This window comes from Epinephelus moara, chromosome 24 (genome assembly GCF_006386435.1).
Source record: "Epinephelus moara isolate mb chromosome 24, YSFRI_EMoa_1.0, whole genome shotgun sequence".
Taxonomy (NCBI): domain Eukaryota; kingdom Metazoa; phylum Chordata; class Actinopteri; order Perciformes; family Serranidae; genus Epinephelus; species Epinephelus moara.
Genome location: NC_065529.1, coordinates 28023083 through 28043182, shown reverse-complemented (window position 1 = coordinate 28043182; position 20100 = coordinate 28023083). Strand labels below are relative to the sequence as shown.

The 20100-nt window shown below is 39.5% G+C and overlaps 1 protein-coding gene across 1 annotated transcript; it reads left to right on the top strand.

Annotated features, from left to right (window-relative positions):
- The first annotated feature begins 2912 nt into the window (after positions 1-2912).
- Positions 2913-16543, top strand: LOC126385345 (myosin heavy chain, fast skeletal muscle-like). Its single transcript, XM_050036899.1, has 42 exons — positions 2913-2932; positions 3193-3247; positions 3504-3725; positions 4540-4683; positions 4775-4931; positions 5034-5061; positions 5162-5276; positions 5370-5462; positions 6628-6691; positions 6795-6893; positions 7006-7109; positions 7599-7737; positions 7876-7994; positions 8250-8399; positions 8527-8697; positions 8801-9107; positions 9173-9175; positions 9467-9537; positions 9746-9833; positions 9918-10035; positions 10119-10242; positions 10341-10477; positions 10652-10907; positions 11003-11245; positions 11335-11511; positions 11602-11747; positions 11981-12071; positions 12201-12590; positions 12719-12845; positions 12953-13071; positions 13176-13372; positions 13540-13723; positions 13814-13979; positions 14296-14420; positions 14515-14823; positions 14909-15112; positions 15201-15326; positions 15488-15658; positions 15753-15857; positions 15986-16081; positions 16171-16302; positions 16436-16543. Exons 3-42 carry the CDS (start codon positions 3516-3518, stop codon positions 16454-16456), a joined length of 5826 nt encoding a protein of 1941 aa, XP_049892856.1. The 5' UTR covers positions 2913-2932; positions 3193-3247; positions 3504-3515; the 3' UTR covers positions 16457-16543.
- The last annotated feature ends 3557 nt before the right edge of the window (positions 16544-20100 follow it).

The following is a 20100-nucleotide window of genomic DNA, read 5'->3' as shown; positions in this document are numbered from 1 at the left end:
TTATATAGGAGAGAAGGCAGACATCTCTACGGCCGATATCTCCAACACTCGGCAGCTCACACCAAGACAATCTAGACTGATAAATAGCACTACAGGTACGAGGAAAAATATATTTTTTTGATTTTGGGGTGAAGTGTTCCTTTAAATTTCAGTTTACTATGATCTATGGCATTTCACTACATTTGAAATCACATAATGCAATAGTGAAGTAATAAACAATTAAAACCCGAGTCAGTTTATACAAGAAAACAATTAAAGGGATTTTAAGTTATCTTCCATGTTTCTAAGTGAACAAATATTTCAACACACCTGCAGTGAAAAGAACAGGCAAAGGCATGAATAGTGAATGTATGTTCTAAAACCTCTTAACATGAACCAAAGTTTGTGATATCTACATCATGAACTTTGTCATACCATATTGTGATAGGGTTCTGATGGACTGTTCGGGGTGTTTTTGTGCCATCTGTCCAGCGTGTGGTGAGCAAGATTCAAAAGTGTGACCCTGAATAGGAACAAAAACAGATCAAAAACAGGTAAATTACTTTCTTTAAAAATTTACAATTTTTGTATCAATAATAACTTGTGTTAAAATACACAAGTCACTACTTAATGCACTTATTATGAGTTGGTGAAGTGATGTTATGTGAAGGGACCAGATGATGATGATTGAGAAGCTGGTAACAGAAGCAGCATATTTACAGCTTTGCAACTTGAGGCTTCCCTCTGGTGTTTATAAGATGCCAGTGACCCCCACCGCAAACATTAATACACACACATCCTTGTGACAGTGATGAGCACCGCCAAGGAACTGATAGTACCCAAGCAACCGCTCTAAATGTGGTCATGAAAAAGCATTGTTACTGCACAAAGGTTTTCAATCAGCTTATAACAGTCATCATCTAGGTGACACAGAAAGAAACAATCACAGTGCATCTTGAAGAATTTCAGACATAATTTGCTCAGCCGAATGTTATCCTCGCACATGAAGCCAAAAGCTTCCAAAATATCACATATGACAAATAGATTCCACAGTCATCCCCCTCCACTCTCATCTCCTCACACCCTAATCCCAGGAGCTCTACTGCATGATGGAAAAGTAACCAGGGTCAAAATCCAACACTGAGACATCATATAAAACAACAAAACCTAAACCTTGCCACAAACAAAATGCTCTGACATTATTTACAATGACAGTCACTCATTCTTGGACGTATGTCCTGAGGCATGGATTACACCGAAGCAGTTTTAATGCTGGTTAAAACAGGAGGTCTTAAAAAGAAAAGAAAACATTCTTAGGATAGTCGAGGACCGTGAGGCTATATGGTTGCATAGTTAGTGCGCTTGTCATGTGCATCATTGCTTAACAAACTAAACACATGGGTGTTGACAGTCTGAAATTTTTTACTTAACTGTTCTAAAACAACTACGAGTGCATTTACAAATAGTCTGATCGGCCGCCAAAAGTCAATCCAATTAATGAAGTTTAAATCGCGGGTACACCAACATCTAGCTTTATAAATTACATCATGACAATGCAGAATCATGTATATACACAATGCAAAAATAGACTGAAAAATGTTTATACTTACAATGTTAACCATGGGTGCTACTGTAACTGTAAATGTATGTCCATGCGCTCTTTGTGGCCAGCTTGTAGACTGGAATGTTCATTAACACACACCTTGGTTTGTTATCCTGAGCCCAGTTGTTGCTGCCTGACAAATGAAGAAAGTGACAGACAGAGATCAAAGACCATAAAAACACAATAAGCCTCTTGAGCACTTGGCTTGAACATCAAGACAAGCCTGATGCTATATTTGAGTTTTGCCCTAATAAGACAGAAGACTTGAGAGCAGGTATCATATAACACATTTGTTGAAGACAGAGGCTCATTATATCGTGTGGGTAACCACTTCAGAATTTCTTCTTCTTAATCACAGCCGTAAGTAGATACTCCTTCTGATGGAAACTAATGGCTGTCAACCCAGACTTTTGTGAGCCACACTGTTGGCAAAAACACAGACGAGTACTCTTTCCATCAATGACTGTCTCATCACATACTGCAGATTTTAATAAACAAAACAACTTAGAATTGAATGCCCGAAATATTACAGACCTTGATACACATAAAATGTCAGGGTGAGGTGATCTGTAAAGCATAAAGGAAGTGGAGCTGGAATTCATCACTCAGCTGCTCCACATTTAGGGACAGTCTCAGTCTCCCTTGTTTATCCCTTAAGAGCAAGAATAAGAGCAGCTGTTGGCACTGTTGTGAGCAGGCAATCCTTTCTCTTTCTTTAAAGCTCATTGGCACTCGTTTTATTTTTTAATCATTTCTGACTTGTAAGGACTCTGAAACATTATATCAGTGACTTTTTAAAGCTTCTCCAAAGCATTGCAAGGGGCTACTGTTGTGCCAGGGGGCATTAAAACGATGCATTAGTCACACCTTTGGACTGTCTGTAACCACTGAGCTGACCTTGTGCAAACCTGAACCAACTTCACATCTGTACCTTATTTTTATAAAAAGTAGTATCCACAAACAGAACCAACTTCACATCTGCATGCTACATTAGCAGCATTAATCAAACTCAAACTACAAAAAATGAATGATAGGATACATTTTAAAGTTTTGCTCCCATCCTCACAATTTATGACAACAGGTCTTACTAAAGCCAACAAAACAGCCTTACTATTTGCCAATAATCACAGGAACTAAAAAATATCTATCAAATCTCAATTCCCAACACATTTTAAGGCTGGCAATGATCCCGCAAGGAATTCATACCATAAACTGTGTAATGTGACAGCTACTGCACAAGCATTACTCTGGGCGACATGACCATATACAGAAATACACACGTGATAGGCTCCCACCAGACTGTATAAAAAGGAGCAGCAAACGTCCACAAGGGACAGGCACCCAGCAAAGGTAAGTTTCTTCTTGGCTCAGATGTATTTAGAGTCATTAAACTACTAGATATTATATTTATAATACTGATATGCATCATTTGAATCAGCTTAATAATGTGTTTAAAATGCATTAGATAAAACGGTATATGACTACAACTGTTTGTAAAGTGTTATTTATCTGTAATTTTCCTCACTTTATTTTAATAAAGATTAATAATACATCCGGTAAATTCTTAGAGTTAGCCTTTCTGAATTCTACATCTCAAACTTTCTTTTCAGAAGTCTGCATTTAAGTCTGCCAGAAACCCCTGAAACTCACCTGGTGTCATCCAAGGTAAATTAGGTGTCATCTTTATCCTGGACAATAACTCAAGATAAGATATGGGTTAATTACTGGGGCAAATGTACTACACATGTAAAGCTTGTCCCCTATGAACATTACAATGTTGTCATGCTAGTTTCTGTATTCAACTAATCTTAAAGGTAAAGCATTGATTTGACGACAGTAATAATAGACATCGTAGAAGTATCTACTTGGGCACTCATCCACCTGCTTTAATGACTGACTATTGTTCTTTCCTCATGTGCAGTAAAGGGTCATCATGGCGAAAATTGACCCGGAGATGGAGTGTTTTGGCCCAGCGGCCATATACCTCCGGAAGCCAGAACGAGAGAGAATTGAAGCTCAAAACACTCCCTTTGATGCTAAAACGGCATACTTTGTGGCTGAGCCCACAGAGATGTACCTCAAGGGGAAACTCATTAAGAAAGAGGGTGGCAAAGCCACAGTGGAGACTCTCATCGGAGGGAAGGTGAGAATGAAGCTACTCAAACTAACATATTTAATACATGAAGCACAGACGCGACATGTCGCATAGGCAAAGTGGAGCTGGGGTTTTCTTACCTGCTCCTAAGACTCCCTCTTTGCAGCATGTGGTTGCTGCCAGCTTCACTGTGTCTACTGGGTTTTACCAAGTGATCATGCAGTTGATCATGGAGGGTTTGGAAGCATATGGTATATTAACTGGTACTGAATTAATTACCAACAGGATGCATTGATTTGATGGATTTATTTTAATGTGACACACAGTGTTGCTCTGCTGCTTTGTATTGCCTCTGGTACTATGGGGTATTCGCTTTTATCATTCTTAAACTGGTTTTACTTGTTTTTTTACACAGTTCTATGTAGTTTTTTTTTTCCTGTTGGAGGGCCGCAAAGCCGCGCAAAGAGAAAAATAAATAGACCAGCTGTGAAAAATTAAAGTTAAGCAGCTCGTGCCTGTGCAGCCAAACACAGCTTTCTTGGTCAACGTAGCAGCTTCAGTTGATTGTAATGGACATGCTTTGCTGCAAGCATGCTGTGATGATGTCCTATGTATATTGGCTGTAAAGAATTTTACATTGCTCAAAATGTTATGTATAATCTGGACTGTTGTTGCATATGTTAGCTATTTAATGATTTAAAAGTAAAAATGAAAAATAACTACAAAAATTGGTTTGCAGAAAGACAGATTAATAATTTGTGATGAGCAACTAAGGTTTTAAAATCTGACATTACATTAGACAATATATGACTGCTGGACAGTGGCTAATCTTATTTTTGTGCCTCTCCTGTCCCTGTAACAGTCTCTCACTGTGAAAGAGGATGACATCTTCCCCATGAACCCTCCAAAGTTCGATAAGATTGAGGACATGGCCATGATGACCCACCTCAGTGAGCCTTCTGTGCTGTATAACCTCAAAGAGCGTTATGCAGCATGGATGATCTACGTGAGTTCTGTGGATGAGAGCAATAACTTTAAAAACATGTACAGGTATTTCAGAAAAAACACTCATTCTTTTATATTTCACACTGTTACAGACCTACTCAGGGCTGTTCTGCGTCACTGTGAACCCCTACAAGTGGCTCCCAGTGTATGACTCAGTGGTTGTACAAGGATACAGAGGCAAAAAGAGGATTGAGGCTCCACCCCACATCTTCTCCATCTCGGACAACGCCTATCAGTTCATGCTCCAAGGTATCAGTCAGTTTTAAAGCTACTGTGTGTCCAGAAATATAGCAGCTGTACTTTACGAGAAGTCAAATCCTAAATGTTGTACAACATTTTGATGTCTTGCAGATAGAGAAAACCAGTCGATCCTGATTACGTAAGTGACAGATTTTTATATTATCTACACTGTAAGTACTGGCAACAGTAGTTGTATCAGTCATTTCAAATGAATAATTATAAACACACCCCTTAACCAGTGGAGAATCCGGTGCAGGAAAGACTGTCAACACTAAACGTGTCATCCAGTACTTTGCGACAATCGCAGTGGCTGGAGGAAAGAAAGCTGCTGAGCCAGTAGCTGGAAAGATGCAGGTAAGGAAAGTTGAACAATATTCATATGAAATATGATATAATGAGAAGTCGTCTTGAGTATTGTCCCATTGACAAAATGAATGTTATATCTAGGGGTCGCTGGAAGACCAAATCATTGCAGCGAACCCACTGTTGGAAGCTTATGGTAACGCCAAGACTGTGAGGAATGACAACTCTTCACGTTTTGTAAGTTGTTTTAAAACTTTTGACTTGAAATTGCATGTTATCTTTTTAACAACAACTACTGACCTAGACATTAACTTAAAGGGCCAGTGTGTAATATTTGGCATGGTTTATTGTCAAATCTGAATCTGAATATTCTACCCATTAATATGTTTATATAAGTGTATAATCACTATAAAAAAAAATTTGTTTGGTTTTCGTAGCCTTATAATTATGCCTTTATATATATATATAGCAAGGGCCTTGCTTGAGAGAGGTCGCCATCTTGCGCCGCCATGTATGTATGGCAGCCCGAGCAGACAATCCAGACAGCCAGAGAACGCGTTTCACATCTATAAATAAACCAACAAAGAAGACAGCGGAAGGAAGGAAGAAGGAGGAGGAAACAGCAGAGAGTGTTAGTAGTTCGTCGATAGAGAGTAGTGAAAAGTTTTTTTAGTTATAAAGTTTGTGATTGGACCACACTTACCACGCAACAGGAGAGAATGAACCCAAACTGTCATCTGTGAGGAAAAGAAGATGAGGGAAAGAAGAGGGGCAAAGAAAACGGGACAAGCGGTGGCAGAGAATAAACATCGGTGATGGGGGTTCATGAAGGACAAAGGGCTTCAATCCGACACTGAAGTGGCATGTTTTCTGCTGGACAGGTAAACTACTAAAATAAATGCTACTATTTGTCAGCACGTAGTATAATAGCGTTACGTGTCGGACTCGACAAGTAGGGAGTGAGGAGGAGGGTTCGTAACGTTACATCATCTCCAGGTAGAGCAATTACTGTAAAACACTTGCGAAAATTTTAGTCTTATGTAAAAGGCATAATAGACAATAGGATAGCAGTAACGTTACTCCTGTGTACCCTGCTGATTGGATTCAGTACAGCTGCAGCCTATTTCACATCACCTGTGCTGTGGACTGTGTAACAAACCTGATGAAGCCATGGGCGAAACGCGTTGTTTTGTAGACTGATTAATAAAATAAGAGGCAATTCAGCCCTGTGTGCGGTGAATCCACTTTTGTTATCCTCGGAGGCCACCGTAACTTTGCCGACGGGAGGGGTGAGTACAGGCAAGGGAGTGAGTGCTGCAATCTAGAATCTAAACGCTAAATGTCACTGTTTTCAACCCATTTTACACACTGGCCCTTTAAATGTTACTCTGTTTTTGTACAGGGTAAATTCATCAGAATTCACTTTGGGACAACTGGAAAGCTGGCTTCAGCTGATATTGAAACATGTAAGATTTTTTTGTGGAACTTTCATTATCTGTTTTAAAACAAGGCCAACTTCTACAGCTTTGCTGCACAACCCTAACCTTTTCACAACATCAATCCAAACAGATCTGCTGGAGAAGTCTCGTGTGACGTTCCAGCTGTCTGCTGAGAGGAGCTACCACATCTTCTATCAGCTCATGACAGGCCACAAACCTGAGCTGATAGGTGAGACATTCGTAAACAATGCTGTCAGTTATTTTACAGCAAGTATACAACAACGGCTTATCACAGATATGTATATATTCTGTAATATTTACTTTTTTTCCCCTTTCTTTAGAGGCCCTCCTGATCACCAAAAATCCATATGACTATCCCATGATCAGTCAGGGTGAAATCACTGTCAAGAGCATTGATGACATTGAAGAATTCATCGCCACTGATGTACGGACAATTTCACTTTGCTAGCTTTGCTTTATTTTTATTTTGGACACTAAGTTCCCCATTTATTATATCTCTGCAATACATTTATCATTTTGACTAAACCCTATGGTTATATTTGGGGCAGTAATATATGGTAATGTTGTACTGGATAGTTTATATGAAGGAGCTGTTTCCAATGGGCTGAAGCCAGCCCCAGCTGACACTGAGTGAGAGGCAGAGTACACCCTGGACAGGTCACCAGTCTATCATAGGGCTGAGACATAGAGACAGACAACTATTCATGCTCATGCTAAAATAATTCTAAAATGTAGGAGATAAAATAGAACTAATAATTTCACACCCTTTTAATTTGATCAAAATCGTGCTGCTTTGTGCTGTAAAGCAAAGTATGCTGTATTATATTAGGGTAACAGATGTTAAACATTTGGAGAGGCAGGGCAACAGCTGAATAATAATATGTGTTTTTTAAACTGACTCTTTATTTCACAGACTGCTATCGACATCCTGGGCTTCACTGCAGAAGAGAAGGCAAGCATGTACAAGCTGACTGGAGCTGTGATGCATCACGGGAACATGAAGTTCAAGCAGAAGCAGCGTGAAGAGCAGGCTGAGCCTGATGGCACTGAGGGTATGAAACACAATCACCATGAGCTACATAACGTAGTCAAGTTTTTCCTTTTGACAAATAACTTGTAATTTAGAAGAATGTTCATGAAGTTGTCCTAGACATAAGGTTTATAGAGTACTACTTGTGTTTCTCTTTTAGTGGCAGATAAAATCGGCTACCTCATGGGTCTGAACTCCGCCGATCTGCTAAAAGCACTATGCTACCCCAGAGTGAAGGTTGGGAATGAGTATGTGACCAAAGGTCAAACTGTCCCTCAGGTATGGGATGTCAACAAGAACATACATGCTAAAACAATACAAAACACAACATCCAAAAGAATGTCTTCCATTTTCACATTTTAACATATATTATTAATAATATATTTCTGGCTTAAGACTAATAATGCAAGCATGGCTTGCTCTTTGGATCATAGTTTTGTATACTTTCTTAACTCTTTAACCCTCAAAATGTTGAGTCACTTTTGTTCATATTTACCACATGCTCAATATTGTGTTGTTCATTTGTAAAATCAGGTCAACAACTCTGTCATGGCCCTCTCTAAGTCTGTCTATGAGAAAATGTTCTTGTGGATGGTCGTCAGAATTAATGAAATGTTGGATACCAAGCAGCCCAGAAGTTATTTCATCGGTGTCCTGGATATTGCTGGGTTTGAAATTTTTGATGTAAGTATGCCTGGCTTATACTACACGATCTTATGCAGCTTCATTTGAAGCTCGGAGTACAAGTATTTTCATTTGTAGTTAATGTTACTTAAGGCCCTTGCTGACTTTGACATCATAATTTCTTTAGTTCAACAGCTTGGAGCAGCTGTGCATCAACTTCACCAATGAAAAACTGCAACAGTTTTTCAACCACCACATGTTTGTCCTGGAGCAAGAGGAGTACAAGAAAGAGGGAATTGAATGGGAGTTCATTGATTTTGGTATGGACTTGGCTGCCTGTATTGAGCTGATTGAGAAGGTACTACAAGAGACATTTGTTACAGTGATGAAAAATAATGGTCCTCACTATTAAAGGGCTGTACATAAATGTACTTTTTTCTCATTTGTGTTATCGGTAACAGCCAATGGGCATCTTCTCCATCCTTGAAGAGGAGTGCATGTTCCCCAAGGCAACAGACATGACCTTCAAGAACAAAATGTATGACCAGCATCTTGGAAAAAGTGCTCCCTTCCAGAAACCCAAACCTACCAAAGGCAAAGCTGAGGCCCATTTCTCCCTGGTGCACTATGCCGGCACTGTTGACTACAATGTCAATGGCTGGCTGGATAAGAACAAAGACCCTCTGAATGACTCAGTTGTTCAGCTCTACCAGAAGTCTTCCACCAAACTGTTGGCTCACCTCTATGCATCACATGCCTCAACAGAAGGTAAGGATTAGATTTTAAAGAAGTTGGAGCCATTTTCTTTTGTTTTTATTACATCTTAAAATAAGCTGGTTAGTTGTAGATTAGTATAAGACTGCAGTTCAAATAAAAATGGATTACATGGGGCGTCGGTGGCTTAGTGGTAGAGCAGGCACCCCATGTACAAGGCTGTTGCCGCAGCGGCCCGGGTTCGACTCCAGCCTGTGGCCCTTTGATGCATGTCACTCCCTCTCTCTCTCCCCCTTTCACACTTGTCTGTCCTATCAATTAAAGGCTAAAATGCCCAAAAACATATCTTTAAAACAAAAAAATGGATTACATTTGTTCAAGTTAGTAATTCATATTTAATCTTCATTGCACAGCTGAGGGTGGTGGCAAGAAAGCTGGCAAGAAGAAGGGTGGGTCTTTTCAGACCGTATCGGCTCTGTTCAGGGTAAGTATCACAAATTTCTGCCTCATGACGTCTAACTGTAAAGCAAGGAATCTGGGTCCACCCATCTATCCAACTGTCCCTCTGTCTGTCTGTCTTTTACATGTCTTGAGAACTGTTCATCTGACCTACTACACACATGGTGGGTGTATTGCTGGGGACCCATTGTCATTATTCATTATGTAACAATTTAAATTCTTCCATATTTCAGGAGAATTTGGGCAAGTTGATGACGAACTTAAGGAGCACTCACCCTCATTTTGTACGTTGTTTGATTCCAAATGAATCAAAGACTCCTGGTAAGCGTAACATCAGTATTCGTATATGCATTTACACACTTCTATAATTATGCAACACAAGACTGACCTTTATATGTCTTTAAGGTCTCATGGAGAACTTCCTGGTCATCCACCAGCTGAGGTGTAACGGTGTGCTGGAAGGTATCAGGATCTGCAGGAAAGGTTTCCCCAGCAGAATCCTGTACGGTGACTTCAAGCAGAGGTAATTACTGAATTACAAAAAATTTACAATTTAAACAATATTGTGATCTACTATTCATTGTTAATCTATTTCCCTCCAATCAGATACAAGGTTCTGAATGCCAGCGTCATTCCTGAGGGACAATTCATCGACAACAAAAAGGCCTCAGAGAAACTCTTGGGCTCTATTGACATTGATCAAACCCAGTACAAATTTGGACACACAAAGGTAATCCATTTGTCTGTTATGGGTGTGTTTTAAAGCAAAAACAACTGCTAACCGTGATACTTCAAGTGAGCGGAAAAACTCATTTCACTTTGTTTTAGGTGTTCTTCAAAGCCGGTCTGCTGGGAACTCTGGAGGAGATGAGAGATGAGAAACTGGCTGAGCTGGTCACAATGACTCAGGCTCTCTGCAGAGGTTTCCTCATGAGGAGAGAGTTTGTCAAGATGATGGAGCGCAGGTATTGTACACAGTGACCTTCACTCATCAAAAAGGCAACGACACATTTTTTGATGACAACTTGACTGTAATGATCCAGCAAAATATTAACATTGAAAACCCAATCTGTATTTTGTATCAATACAGATTTAAGAATCTAAATTAATTTTTTTATTTTGATACCTGTTTTCTTCAGGGAGGCAATTTATTCCCTCCAGTACAACATCCGCTCATTCATGAATGTCAAAACCTGGCCATGGATGAAGCTGTACTTTAAGATTAAGCCCCTGCTGAAGAGCGCAGAGACCGAAAAAGAGATGGCACAAATGAAAGAGGACTTTGAAAAGATGAAAGAGGAACTTGCGAAGGTTTCAGCTAAGAAGAAGGAACTGGAGGAGAAGATGGTGTCTCTGCTGCAGGAGAAGAATGACCTGTTGTTGCAAGTGCAGTCTGTAAGTTAAAAAGAAAGAAGGGATTACTTTTCCAGAGATCCTGGTTTTTAAAGTTCAGTAATGATCATTTTGATTTCATGTCATATCAAATCTAGGAAGCTGAAAACCTCAGTGATGCAGAAGAAAGGTGTGAGGGGCTCATTAAAGCAAAAATCCAGCTTGAGGCCAAAGTCAAAGAGACGTCTGAGAGACTGGAGGATGAGGAGGAAATGAATGCTGAACTGACTGCAAAGAAGAGGAAGCTGGAGGACGAGTGCTCTGAACTGAAGAAAGACATTGATGACTTGGAGCTCACCCTGGCTAAAGTGGAAAAGGAGAAACATGCCACTGAGAACAAGGTTTGTACATCTTCCATTAAGCCTTAAAATCTGTTCTTTTCAGAATACTAAAACCCTTAAAATTAATTTTCACAATATTGTGAATGCAGGTTAAAAACCTGGTTGAGGAAATGGCATCTCAAGATGAGACCATTGCCAAGCTGACCAAAGAGAAGAAAGCCCTCCAAGAGGCCCATCAGCAGACCCTTGATGATCTGCAGGCAGAGGAAGACAAAGTCAACTCTCTGACGAAGTCCAAGACCAAACTAGAGCAGCAAGTGGACGATGTATGTATATAATAGCAAAAAGTGATTTCAGTCGTATTAAAAATGAAAACTATTTTTTTTTAAAACAATTACTCATCTTGACTAAAACAGCTTGAGGGTTCCCTGGAGCAAGAAAAGAAGCTTCGTATGGACCTTGAGCGAGCCAAAAGAAAGCTTGAAGGGGATCTTAAACTGGCCCATGAAACCGTGATGGATCTGGAGAATGACAAGCAACAGTCTGAGGAGAAATTAAAGAAGTGAGTGTCATTTAGTTCTTCAATTTAGACAATGCATTCACATCTCACCTAACTGTATTTTGAAGCAAGCAGTAGCCAGAATAAAATGCTACTTTAGGCGGAGAGCATACTATTTTGACAAAGTTGTATACAAACCTGCAGTAGAAATAGGTACCCCTGTTTAAATGATGTTCAGCAAAGTTTAGGTGACCACATCACTGTTGTAATGTTTATGAATTTTTGTCCCCACACAGGAAGGACTTTGAAACAAGCCAACTTCTTGGCAAGATTGAGGATGAGCAATCTCTTTGTGCTCAGCTTCAGAAAAAGATCAAAGAGCTTCAGGTTGGTATAGTATGTTAATAGTATCCAACAATGATTGTAATCCGCTGACTTCAGTTGACTCAGATGTTTCAAAATTTAGATTGTGGCTATGTTTATAGGTTTTTGTTTTCTTCAAAATGTAAATATTAGGCTCGTATTGAGGAGCTGGAGGAAGAGATTGAGGCTGAGCGAGCTGCTCGGGCCAAGGTGGAGAAGCAGAGGGCTGACCTCTCCAGGGAACTTGAGGAGATCAGCGAGAGGCTTGAGGAAGCTGGTGGAGCGACGTCTGTTCAGATTGAGATGAACAAAAAACGTGAGGCCGAGTTTCAGAAGCTGCGTCGTGATCTCGAAGAGTCCACCCTGCAGCACGAGGCCACCGCTGCAGCTCTCCGCAAGAAGCAAGCTGACAGTGTGGCAGAGCTGGGAGAACAGATTGATAACCTCCAGAGAGTCAAACAGAAGCTGGAGAAAGAGAAAAGCGAATACAAGATGGAGATCGATGACCTCACAAGCAATATGGAGTCTGTCTCAAAATCAAAGGTAAAGTAAAAAAGATTTCAATCGTAACTGAGTCAATAAAATCTACTCTGCTACAACTCTGCCTTTATTTGGCTCTTAGTGAATTCCACTGCATTGCTTTAGATCAAAACAACTTTTGCTCATTTCAGATCAATTTGGAGAAAATGTGTCGTACTCTTGAGGATCAACTGAGTGAGATGAAGACCAAAAATGACGAACATGTGCGGCAGCTGAATGACATTGGGGTACAAAGAGCCAGACTGCTAACAGAGAATGGTAAGAAAACTTTATTTTGTATTTATTTTTCTGATTATAATCTTATATTTCCAAAACAATGTCCATACTTGCATTTGGAGTACTTCTAAATCTCTGTCTCTCTTCAGGTGAATTCAGTCGCCAGCTGGAGGAGAAAGAAGCCCTGATCTCTCAGCTGACAAGAAGCAAGCTGGCTTATACTCAGCAGATTGAAGAGCTCAAGAGGCACATTGAAGAGGAAGTTAAAGTAAATCCTTACAGAAATGCACTCTTATATAACTTAAACAGCTCAGTTCAAAGCTTGAAGTTGCTGAGACACATTTAAAAACTATGTCTCTTTTTCTTTGTAAGTCCAAGAACGCCCTGGCTCACGCTGTTCAGTCAGCTCGTCATGACTGCGACCTGCTCAGAGAGCAGTATGAGGAGGAGCAGGAGGCCAAATCTGAGCTGCAGCGTGGCATGTCCAAGGCTAACAGCGAGGTGGCTCAGTGGAGAGCCAAATACGAGACTGATGCCATTCAGCGCACTGAGGAACTGGAGGAGGCCAAGTAAGTCATTTAAACTTCATATAAACACAATCAATGACAAATCTAAGCTCTTCTGCAGTGCTGAACACACTTTACGTTGGTTGTTTGGGAGGGATGCACTCACATTAGAGCTTTAGTCTGTTATCACATGCATCGATTCCCTAACTCATCATGACATATTTTTGCAGGAAAAAGCTTGCCCAGCGTCTTCAGGATGCAGAGGAATCCATCGAGGCTGTGAATGCAAAATGTGCCTCTCTGGAAAAGACCAAACAAAGACTGCATGGTGAAGTGGAGGACATGATGATTGATGTGGAGAGAGCTAATGCTCTGGCTGCTAACCTCGACAAGAAACAAAGGAACTTTGATAAGGTCCTATTTTATATTCATGCCTTGTGTGCTGACATGAAGACTGTAAAATTGTGAATCACTGGAACACATGGGTCCCTTTTATATTTGTAGGTTCTTGCAGAGTGGAAGCAGAAGTTTGAGGAAAGCCAGGCAGAGCTGGAGGGAGCTCAAAAAGAGTCTCGTTCTCTAAGCACTGAGATGTTCAAGCTGAAAAATTCATATGAGGAAACTCTGGACCACTTGGAGACCCTGAAGAGAGAGAACAAGAACCTGCAACGTATGAAAACTTATAAAAAAACAACTGACAGCGGTTTGATTGTGCAGAATTTTGCAGATCCTATAAATTAAGTTTTGTCATAGCTTTGAATGAAGAGACAGGATTGGAAGAGTGCGCCTCCCAGTGGGCAAACACATTTAATGTGCAAGATCTATGGTTTCAAACTAACATCAAATGTAATACAGTGCTGAATTTATTTATTTTCTATGAATGTACAACTACACAGTACATTAAATCTAAATGTCAGCCAAAAAGATAAAATAAGTCATTCAGCTCTCACTTACTTAAAGAACCGTTTCAACCTTTTTTGTTACAGAGGAGATCTCTGATCTAACTGAGCAAATTGGTGAAAGTGGAAAAACCATTCATGAACTGGAGAAAGGGAAAAAGACTGTCGAGGCAGAGAAGACCGAACTCCAGACATCACTTGAAGAGGCAGAGGTACTGTCTGACAAAATGAACTGTATCTCATTAAACACATTCTTTTTTTTAAATAATGCTGGGGTTGCACAATATTTCTTTTTTTTTTCTCAAGGCTACCCTGGAGCATGAGGAATCCAAGATTCTCCGTATCCAGCTGGAGCTTACGCAAGTCAAGGGTGAAATTGACAGAAAACTTGCAGAGAAGGATGAAGAGATTGAGCAGATCAAGAGGAACAGCCAGAGAGTTATTGAGTCCATGCAGACTACTTTGGATGCTGAGGTCAGGAGCAGGAATGATGCCCTGAGAATCAAGAAGAAGATGGAGGGAGACCTCAATGAGATGGAGATTCAGCTGAGTCATGCCAACCGCCAGGCAGCTGAAGCCCAGAAACAACTGAGAAATGTGCAGGGACAGCTTAAGGTATGGTGGTTTTTATTCAACAAAACTTAAAGTAAAGTTTTCTTTATTCAGACTGTATTGCAAACATTTTTTATTATTAATTTAGGATGCACAGCTGCACCTTGATGAAGCCATAAGAGGTCAGGAGGAAATGAGGGAACAGGTTTCCATGGTGGAGCGCAGGAACAACCTGATGCTGGCTGAGATTGAGGAGCTGAGAGCTGCACTGGAGCAGACGGAGAGAAGCCGCAAAGTGGCTGAACAGGAGCTGATTGATGCCAGTGAGCGTGTGGGACTGCTGCACTCTCAGGTGAATAAAGATTCAAATAATGACATGTAAAAATATCTGACAACTGGAAAGTAAGAATGTAATCCAATCCAAGCTATTATTTGTTTAGAATACCAGCCTCATCAACACCAAGAAGAAGCTGGAGGCTGACCTCATTCAGATCCAAGGTGAAGTGGAAGATTCTGTGCAGGAAGCAAGAAATGCTGAAGAAAAGGCCAAGAAGGCCATCACTGATGTGAGTCATCCTTACGCATTTATATGTCACTGAAACCAAAGTATACGGCATAATATATCAGTGCATAATATTGCATGTTTCTCCACTGTATCTAGTGTTATAGCAGTTAAGACATAAGACTGCAGTGGACTTATAATCAATAAAATTCACCAACATTTCAGGCGGCCATGATGGCAGAGGAGCTGAAGAAGGAGCAGGACACCAGCGCTCATTTGGAGAGGATGAAGAAGAACCTGGAGGTGACGGTGAAGGACCTGCAGCACCGCCTTGATGAAGCTGAGAATCTGGCCATGAAGGGTGGCAAGAAGCAGCTCCAGAAACTAGAGGCTAGGGTAAGTGCCATGAGGGCCAACCTATTCATAATTACTGTAAGCCATGACAACGTTTTACTTTATAAAATCACTGCAATCTGATTCATCCTCCAAGGTTAGGGAATTGGAAGCTGAAGTTGATGCTGAGCAGAGGCGGGGTGCTGAAGCTATCAAGGGAGTGCGAAAATATGAGAGGAAAGTAAAGGAGCTCACCTATCAGGTAAATTGATATCTTAATAATAATAAAACTTTAACTGCTGCAAATGCTTCTGGTCATAGTTCTCTATGGTTATAAAGACTAGTATTTAGCCTGTATTACAGTGTTCTATCATTCCTGATTTACAACAGTTTGAGGAGGACAAGAAGAACATCGCCAGACTTCAGGATCTGGTGGACAAGCTGCAGCTGAAAGTGAAATCCTACAAGAGGCAGGCTGAGGAGGCGGTGAGTGCACCTAATTATTCATAACGGCACACATTAAGAACATGTCACTCAGTCAACAGTAATTGACTTCACTGTGGCTTACTATACAGGAGGAGCAGGCCAACACTCACCTGTCCAGGTGCAGGAGGGTGCAGCATGAGATGGAGGAAGCTCAGGAGCGTGCTGACATCGCTGAATCTCAGGTCAACAAGCTGAGGGTTAAAAGCCGTGAAATCGTCAGGGTATGTTCATTTTTATTTCTCAAAGTCATTAGTAAATTATAATGACATTCATATTAGGAATTTCTGTATTTTTACATCAATACAACGTTTTTAATCACTAACTTCTTCCTGTCTCTTTTGTATTGATTTAAAGGGAAAGGATGCCGAAGAATGAGCATCAGTTTTGACAAGACACAGTACAAGAAATCATACAATATGATCTTTTTGTCTAATGTGTTGCATTTGTAACAATAAATAAATCTTCAAGCAACTGAGTGCCTTTGTTGTGTCATTATTCTGTCTGTTTAACTTCACTCTTAATTTAAAGGGTTTATAGAGTTAATTATACACACACACATTACAAGCAGAAAGTTCAAATGTTAGGTTGTATACTTTTCAAGTATACAGAAAATTGACAAAACTTTTTACACAATTAAGGCAGTGTCTTAGCTGTATGGATTTATCTAAAACTCTGGATTATCTAGATGTACTTTATAATGTAATCCCACACAAAAAAACCTACTTTGCTCCATTATTTCAACAATGTCATGCTGAGTCTCAGATCAAAAAGCTGAAGGCAAAGGGTAAGAAATTGTCAAGGTAAAAACATAACTATCTAAGATTACTCAAGTTTGTAGAATTGCTCATTTTTAAATTTGGATTCAACTCTGCAGTTTGTTTTAAATTTCCATTATCTGGCCAAACATGTAACATGTTATTGTCCTGTCATTTCAGACAAAGCACACAGAGGAATGAGAAAGACTACAAGGTTGTACAGTGGCAAGGAGCCATACAATATAAGCCTCTTGTCTCTTGTTCACTTTAGCATGTTAAGCATGCTGTGAAAACCAAAAGTCAATAAAAGGTAGTCTGTTGCATCTTTTTTTAAGTCTGTCTTTTCATTTTTTAATAACTGATTCAATTATTGTTGCATGCTGAATGTTTTCAAGCCTTTAGGGACTCACACTATGGATCATTATGTGATTTAGACCAAATAGATACAAAAGTAAGTTATCAAATCAAATATAGGCAATCAATATAATTCACAGCACAGTGTCACACTGTCAATATACAACACATGACCTATCAGAGCTGCAGCATGGCCCCTAATTGATTTAACGCATACTGAACATACAGCGCTCAAAAAAAAAAAAGTAAAAGAAACATTTAAAATATTAAAATGTCCTTACAATTTATGTCCTCAAGTTCAATTTTTCTTCCCTATAAATCATTATAACTCTATAAATCAATTTATCCTGAATTAAAAATGTGAACTTTATAACAATTTAATGTACAAGTGTCTCTTCTTTTAAACATAACCTAAATAACATCTTGAGCTGATTGAACAAATGTCTTGCATTGTCCAGTGGATTTTGACCTGACACAAGGATATGTTTAGTGTCCCAAACTGCTAAACCATGACACCAAGTACAGGTAATATCCAGTCACCGTCCCACATTGTCTCAATTTTCTGTTAACGTTAAAAACAAGGTACTTTTACTTACCACTTTGAAAACTATCAGCCTTTACAGTGTGGCAGCTAAGGCCATCTTAGATTTATGGTGAACGAGAATATGAGGTACAGTGAGCGGTAACGTACATGTAGTGTACATGTAGTGTATTAGCGACGTTGGCTTTAATGACTGACTTGGCCCCCTAACGGTTCTGCCGTTAGCTACTAAAAGTAACTTTAATCTCCACCTAAAAGACTAATAATTTAATGGTAAATTCAAACACCATATATTTGACAACACTGACCCCTGTGGCCCACCCTCGCTCCCCCACAGCTCCACACTCTCGTCCAACAATTTGCATGTCTGGCTCCAGAAATCCAAGATGGCGACAACCAAAATGCCATACTCGTCGCTTCAAAACGGCTGTCCACAAACCAATGGGTGGCGTCACGGTGGCTACGTCCATATTTTTTTCAGTAGTAGTAGTGCACATAAGTGTTTTGAAGACATTACTGGATGGTTTAAAAACTCGTCTCTTCATCTTGGACAAAAATTTAGTTAATGGCACAAGTAAGGAGACTTCTTCACCTGCTTCTCAAGTTTGTGCCATAGACTGTTTGGTTTGAGCCCAACAAAGATGGCAACCGGAAGTGAAATCTGGCTTGACCGGTATGAGGTCTCATCAAAAAAATAAAAGCTTTGCTGCGGTAAGCCTGAAAACTATTTAGGTCTATGTAGGTCGTTTTTCTTTCTTTTTTTTTTTTTTTTATCTCTGATTGTTCATCATTAAGATGTGTCACAGTTATTGTTATAAATTTTAGGAAAATCCCAAATTGATATTGAAATTGCCTAGTTTTGGCTAAAAAATGTATAATTGGTAATAAATAAATAATAAAACTATGGAAAACATACGATATCTTTTGTTAAATACAGTATACTGTTTTTTAGTTTAGATTTCTATTTTATTTAGATATATGTAGGTCTATTTTGCTCACAGTAGGCTACTTTGTATATGTTGTACTATTTTGTTAGACATTTATCGAAATAGAATTTAAACTAATAATATTTAAAAGATGTAAAATGTTAGCAAGCCTATGTCAGGCAAAAAATCTTTCTCTGACATTTCTGCCTCCACCATAGGGAGGTGGACCATTTCATAAAGACTATTTCTTCAATAAGAAATAATCCCATAAAAATTGCAGACAGTTAATTCTGTGAGTTATCTACTCACCACTATTGTGTTGGGAGTGTTACATATGAAATTCCATTCATCTGCAAACCTAAATATGGCTGGATATATTAAGAAAATAGTAATTTTAGTAGTAATTTGGGTAAACGCACCATTTAAATGGCCCGGGATGAGATGCATAAATTATATATCTGGTTGTAAATCCTTTGCATTCAATGACTGTCTGAGGTCTTCTCTTATCAATATCACCAACTATCAACAAATTCCTGGTATTTCCTTTAATGACTCTCTGCCTGGTCGGTATACTGCAACCATTTTTTCTCCCTTTTCAGTGACGTTGAGTTCAAGAGTGTAGTGACTTTTAACAAAACCAAACAAAATGTCTAAATAAGCCACTGAGGGGTGAGCAGGTGAACTTGTCCCAGACTTGTGTTCTGGGCCAAGAATAAACCAAAGACCAGTGTGCGTAATTTATTTGGATTTGGCAATCCATTTACTCTCAATACAACAGGCTATACACATGGTCACCATAATACAGAGGAAGGACAGCATTGTCCATATGTAATCATTATTTCATTCAGCAAATTCAGTTTTACATGCAAATACTTCATACTTTTTGACACGCTTCCACAACACAGTCAAAACCCGTTTGCTCCCAGATCCACTTACCTGATTTCCATTACTCAGAGCTTACCTATATGCACTTCACACATGAATGTGCCACCCTGTGTTCAGTTTCATAACTGCATGTGTATATTTGTATTTACCTTGTTTAGATAAGGATAAAATAAACAAAAAAATATGTCATGGCTCCGACCAAGGGACTGACATGGCCAGTGAAATAAAACAGTTTACTTTGAGGCCATAAAACCTCACTGGTTGCTTTGTATGTTTCTGTTTGGAATTTTGTGTTCAAAGGTTTACAAGTCAGAGTCTGCTAAATATGGACGTGAACACCATCACATAGCTGTACAATTAAAGTCATTATTTTATATGACAGCCACTTTTATTATTTATTATTTTCATTTATTTAACCTTTATTTGCACTCTGAAAGAAGACGGTGAGTAACAAGATACCTTTACAACATACAAGAGCTCACTGCTAAGAGAGGGAGATAGAGATGCACACACACACTGTACTCTGGTATGTAGACAGGAGTGTGTTATGAGTTTAGG

Coding starts and splice junctions, on each gene's coding strand:
- LOC126385345 (XM_050036899.1), top strand. CDS start 3,516: ATGGCGAAAATTGACCCGGAGATGGAGTGTTTTGGCCCAGCGGCCATA. Junction 7,738..7,875: donor TGAGCCTGATGGCACTGAGG/GTATGAAACACA, acceptor TTTCTCTTTTAG/TGGCAGATAAAATCGGCTAC. Junction 16,303..16,435: donor AAAGCCGTGAAATCGTCAGG/GTATGTTCATTT, acceptor ATTGATTTAAAG/GGAAAGGATGCCGAAGAATG.